The sequence below is a fragment of the Coregonus clupeaformis genome, chromosome 10, assembly GCF_020615455.1.
Source record: "Coregonus clupeaformis isolate EN_2021a chromosome 10, ASM2061545v1, whole genome shotgun sequence".
NCBI classification, from domain to species: Eukaryota; Metazoa; Chordata; class Actinopteri; order Salmoniformes; family Salmonidae; genus Coregonus; species Coregonus clupeaformis.
In genome coordinates, this window is record NC_059201.1 from 47,736,743 (window position 1) to 47,742,604 (window position 5,862).

At 46.7% G+C, this 5,862-nt stretch overlaps 1 protein-coding gene across 1 annotated transcript; it reads left to right on the forward strand.

Moving 5' to 3' along the window:
* The first annotated feature begins 450 nt into the window (after positions 1 to 450).
* On the forward strand, positions 451 to 5,105 carry LOC121575411 (G-protein coupled receptor 37-like 1). Its single transcript, XM_041888503.1, has 2 exons — positions 451 to 1,315; positions 2,370 to 5,105. Exons 1-2 carry the CDS (start codon positions 644 to 646, stop codon positions 3,339 to 3,341), a joined length of 1,644 nt encoding a protein of 547 aa, XP_041744437.1. The 5' UTR covers positions 451 to 643; the 3' UTR covers positions 3,342 to 5,105.
* Positions 5,106 to 5,862: the final 757 nt, after the last annotated feature.

Consider the following 5,862-nt stretch of genomic DNA (forward strand, 5'->3'; position numbering starts at 1 on the left):
AGATTGCTGTTTGCGTTGCATGGAGGGTAACTCACCCCATCTCATTCTCACCCCATCATTAAATAATTCAGTCATCATGGAAAATTAGATCACTGTTGGAGTGTGAAGATATCTCTAAAGTAAATAAATAATCTGTAGGCCTATAATAAATACATTCTATAGAAAGACATAAGAAAAAGCCTATTCAATTAAAGACTGCTCTTTTGAACAATATATCTGCCTAACATCTCCTGTCCACAGGACATTATGTTTTTTGTTTAGGCCTGCTTTCTGCCACTTTTGTGGGAAATATGGCCAAGATTAATCGCCTTGCTTTGATTGAACTGAACTAGGCTTTCAATCTGAATACAGGGTTGGAGGTCCTTGCCTCGCCTTTCTAGGCCACCAGAGGGCGGATGTGGTCTCTTCCATCAGTGAATAACGCCCATGCTAGTTTGAGCCAGACAGACTCTCACAACTTCTACATCAGGACCAGCCGGTGGACGGATTTTTGGATACGCTGTTGAAACTATTTGTGAATACATTTGACTTCGGCTTTTATGGAGTGATCCCTTTTAAACAATCTCAACACTTTCAGAATATTTACTTACATTGCTCGGAACGTTCTATCAAGGTAAAAGACAATCATATTTCAAGTCTCAAAATGACTCCTCTTTTTGCTTTGTTCGTACTTTTCCTGAGGGCTGCGGAGCCCCGACATGTCGGCTCTGGTTACACGGCGCTGAGGACCCAGGACAGGGACGGGTTTGCACATGCACTAGCCACGGGGACCGGAGAGTCAGAATCTGAGGTGAATCTGAATCAGATTGGAGGAGGATATGTCGAATCTCTGTCGCAGGAACCAGACGCAAACACAAAGAGAGTCCCCCGGGGCGCCAAGGATGGAAGTTCTAGAAAACGGGACCAGCAGTCTCCCCACAGCTACGGACACCCCAGACCGTATGACCCGGACGGCTACTTTACCACGCCCAAGAGTGCACACCTGGCCGGCAACAGCACCCCAGACAGAGATTCCAAGGGCTCGGTGCTGCTCCACAACCCACTCTATCCGGTAACTGACAGCTCCTACGGGGCTTACGCAGTGATGCTGCTGGCCCTCATCCTATTCGCCATGGGCATCGTCGGTAACCTCGCGCTCATGTGTATCGTTTGGCACAACTATTACCTAAAGAGCGCGTGGAACTGCATCCTTGCCAGCCTGGCGTTCTGGGACTTCCTCGTGCTCTTTTTCTGCTTGCCAGTGGTGGTCTTCAACGAGCTCACCAAGAGACGGTTGCTAGGGGACCTGTCATGTCGGATTGTGCCCTACATGGAGGTAAAAAGTTCACATTGAACGTCCACGTACGTGAGGACCTTTCGGCCGTGTGCATAAAGAGATGCAAAGAGATGCACCTGTTGCGTCATGCGCAAATGTCCCGTTATTTCTGCATAGGATCTAGCTCTCCTCGTTGTCCCATTATTGAACAGTAGGGCTAGGCCAGTCATACACACAAGTTATCATAATTTTGTATAAATAAAAATGATTATACCTACACATATAGGGACAGGTAGCTAAGGTATAAATAAAGAGTCTATGACGAGATACAAAGAACACCTATTGTAAAATGTCTGATCTTTTTAGTTATAGATATGGGTGAAAGGCTACTATTCACATATTTTTTAGTATGAAAACTCAGCCTGCCCCCAATAGGGCTTCTGCCATCAGGGCTGAAATAGTGCACTTGCAGGATTGATGGTGCTAGCCCAGCTCTGGCTGTTCCACTTGTCTGGGTATTTATATATTTCAAACACAAACTATACTTAATCACTATAATGTGTGTGTTTTTTATAGTTGCAATTACACAATGTGCACCACTGCCCGTGTATATAGCTGTCTTCAGACTGGTGCCAGACCCCTCTGTATTATGGTAGTTAGCCCATTGTTATGCTAACGAAGGCCTCACGTTAATAGTCTGGCGGGGTGTGCTTAACTAATTGAGGTTGTTAGGAACTCTATCAAGGAGGGGATCTGGGTCAGATAGACCACTCTAATGTTAATCTATATGCTATTTTTAACCAAGCTGAGTAGGACATTTGTATATTCCTGGGGATCTATTCAGGGTAGTAGTGCTTCCCCCAGTCTCAGAATCAGCATCATTCCCCCAGTCTCAGAACCTGCCAAATGAACATCTTGTATTGAAACCAGTGTCACTGCATCTGTCCCATTCACTCTCCCTCTCTCCTTTCCACTGTCTTCTTCTCTCCTTCTTTGCCCTCACCCCTCTCTCCCATCTTCACTTTGTCTTTCTGTTTCGCCTCCCTCTCTACATCTTTCCCCCCTCTTCTTCCTTATTTCTCCCTCTCTCATTCTCCTACCCCTCTCCCTCCAGGTGACCTCCCTGGGAGTAGCCACGTTCAGCCTGTGTGCGTTGACCATCGACCGGTTCCACGCAGCGACCAGCCCCCAGCCCCAGGCTCCGCGGGTGGAGCCCTGCCAGTCCATCCTGGCCAAGCTGTCTGTGGTCTGGATCGGCTCCATGGTCCTGGCTGCTCCAGAGCTGTTGCTGTGGCAGCTCACCCAAGAGGTCTCCGTCCAGCCAGGGGGCTTCGTGGTCGACCTGTGTGTCCGGAGGCCCTCCCTCAGCCTGCCTGAGTCGGTCTACTCCCTGGTGCTGACGTACCACGAGGCCCGCATGTGGTGGTACTTCGGCTGCTACTTCTGCCTGCCGCTCCTCTTCACCCTCGCCTGCCAGCTGGTGACGAGACACGTTGTCGCTGAAGAGGCACGGAAGAAACAGGGGACAACCACAGTAGTAGGAGGAAAAAGAGTACGTCCTTCCTCTTCCTCCACCTCCTCTTCATCATCATCCTATTCCGCTCCTAAGAAGCAGCAGCAGCTGAAGAGAGAGCGTAGGTTGAGTTCTACAGTCGTGGCGTTGGCCATCGTTTACGCCGTGTGTAACCTCCCCGAGAACGTGTGTAACATCGCCCTGGCCTACATCGCCAACCCCGTCTCCACGACGACCGAGGCCCTGCTGGCTCTGATTGGCCAGTTCCTGTTGTTCGTCCGTTGCTCGGCGACACCGGTGTTGTTCCTGTGTCTGTGTCGTTCCCTGGGCCAGGCCTTCATGGACTGTTGCTGTTGCTGCTGTGAGGAGTGTCTGCCAGACGGAGCATCTTCATCATCTACTTCCTCCACTACCGCCACAGCGGTCTCCTCCTCCCTCTCCTCCCCGTCATCACCCTCGCCGTCCAACACCAAGGAGGAGAAGCTGAAGATTGTGTCTGGGACTACACCAGCCATCTTCTACGACAAGGCCAAAGACAGCTCCTCTCTCATGGTCATCGGAACACCCTGCTGAGATCCTCTCCCTGACTAGCCTGGAGTCACCTCATTGGGGCACAAAGCGACCAAGCTACCCTTAGACCATCAGACCTTCAGCTCTCTTACCCCAACCTCTCTCAGCCCATGCTGGCTGTGCTGGGCATTGAACTGAATGAAGATAAAGGATCTCTATGATGCTGGGTCTTTAGAGAGTGACTTATTTTACCTTTATTTTACCAAGAAGACTATTGAGATTAAAGGTAGACTTAGCACTGTTGAGATCATCATGCACAGGGGGGCGACTTCCTGCTTAAAGCCAACTTTTTATGAGTTTAAGGTAATTGGTTTTGAGAGAATTGTGGTTATGACTACTTAATGAACTCTTGGCTAGGGCTTTGGTTGTCTTCAATCCCTCCCAGCCGTGAGATAAGTTATGAAGATAACTTAACCATTATGACACGAGACAACATATCAATTGTAGTGGTGCAGCTGAAAGCTAGGAGAGAGCTGAATCAACTGCCATGAATTTTCAAACTTTTTTTACTAGTTTCTATACTCTCTTTTAATAAGAAGAAGAACAACAAAGACGTTCAATTATCAAAAAAAGAAAACAATTATCTTAGCTGTGAATAATGGTCTGGATTCTTGGTGTATTTTTTAACATCCTGTGTTTTTATTAGGGTAGATTAACAACAGAAAGAGCCATTGAGGGATCCTCTGACTGTGTCTGTGGGGTAAATGTTCCCTCTCTAACCCACCTCTAACCCCCTGAACCCCATCTCACAGTGATCTACAAGGGAAGGAATGTGGTAGAATGGTACCCGTCAAACACCAGTCATAACACCCACTACCGCTGGTGACAGACTGTTTACACGTGGTGTAAATATTAATTGACTTGTCATTAGCTAAGTAACTAACAACCACTACAGTGTAGTCTTCTAGGATCTCTCCAGAGCCATTGTGAATGTGACAGTGGGCGCAAATCAACGGTCTGGTGTGTTAAGAATTGTTCCAGTATTGTTTGTTGTGTAGCTCAGGGTTTTCTCATCATTTTGCCTGTCGAAACCATGCTGCAGAGCATCTTCTGCAGAGCTACTAAAATTGCTCAGGGCCCATATCCACCAATTGTCTCAGAGTAGGAATGCTGTTCTAGGATCAATTTTGCCTTTTGGATCAAACTTGAATATTATTATATGGACAGATCCTAGATCAGCACTCCTACTCTGAGATGCTTTGTGGATAGAGGCCCAGATTTTACACCACATCTATTCTACAGATAAACACTATTATTATTATTATTATTAAAAGCTATTCATGTAACAGCTTGTCCACACAATGGCTCTTGTGTCAATATGTTGATATACTGTAAGTCAAGATAGAACCTAACCAATCCATATAAAAAAAATGTGAATCTGTGTAGAGTACAATCTGACTGATATAATGCTGATATATATGTTGTGGTTTACTGGCATGTGACACAATACTGGATTTTCGACTTGCTCAGATTGCAGGACCCAATGAACAATATTTCAGTACATGTTTCAGTGTATTTCAGTGTACATGTGTACAATCTGGAAAACTTTCACTCCTCAAAAAGAGATCAGTCAAATCATATGAATGTAGTAAAAAACGATAAATAAATCCATTGCTTTCCTTTGAATTGGTATATATTCTCTTGTATTGTGAATTTACTGTAATTATGTCTGATTTGAATCTAACATAGTTTATCTCAGGTAGTATTTAGTATCGGATGTTTTTTATGTTTTTTATTCAGTTGTACCCAATAAACAGTGAGACAGTGTCTGTGGCCTTGTTTTTACTGGTAGATAAATCATGGCTGAGGGAAAGCATGCATCTATCAGAGCATGAACAACAAGTCACTGTCAATTTAAAGAGACCACCACGTCTGCCCACACACACATCCACACACGGACGCATACACATACAAGTACACACACACATTCTCTCTCACAGACACATATACTCATCCGTCATCCCTCTCACACACACACACTAACAGCACAGGGGACCCTGAGGATTCTCCGGCTGGTCGCCCCTGTCCGGTGTGTTGCGTCTCGCCTCCCTGAGTTGAAATATTTGTCCTCCCACTTAGTTCTGCCTGGGCCTGAGAGAGGGGGGGACTCTCATAAGGATAGCATTGTTCCTTAGCCCTCTCCCCAGCCCTAGTCCCCTCACTGCATATCAATGGCCAACCACCGGGGGAGTTGCCAAGCAACCGTCACATTCAAGTCCCCCTCGCAGTCACCAAACAGAACCAAGAGAGGGAGACGAGAAGAGAGGGGGAAGAATGAGGGAAAAGGGGGCACTAGGAAACCAAAACAACCCGCACTTTCCCAAACCCTTCAGTTCCCCTGTGGTTCCCGTGACGACGGATGAGGGGCCTTTTTTGGTCTGGTCTATCGTTTGTTCGGGCCAGACGTTCAGTTTTTTGCTGCAAGTGAAATTCTCTTCTGTCTACCAAGCCACCATTGAGTGTCTGAGGCTGCATAATGGGAAGGTTCATTAAAATGAGAGGCCTTATCGCTCTCTCAGACTGC

What these genes read in the sequence shown, in the direction of transcription:
- LOC121575411 (XM_041888503.1), top strand. Translation starts at nt 644, where the DNA reads ATGACTCCTCTTTTTGCTTTGTTCGTACTTTTCCTGAGGGCTGCGGAG. An exon ending in GGATTGTGCCCTACATGGAG is followed by an intron (nt 1,316 to 2,369) that starts GTAAAAAGTTCA and finishes CTCTCCCTCCAG; the next exon opens with GTGACCTCCCTGGGAGTAGC.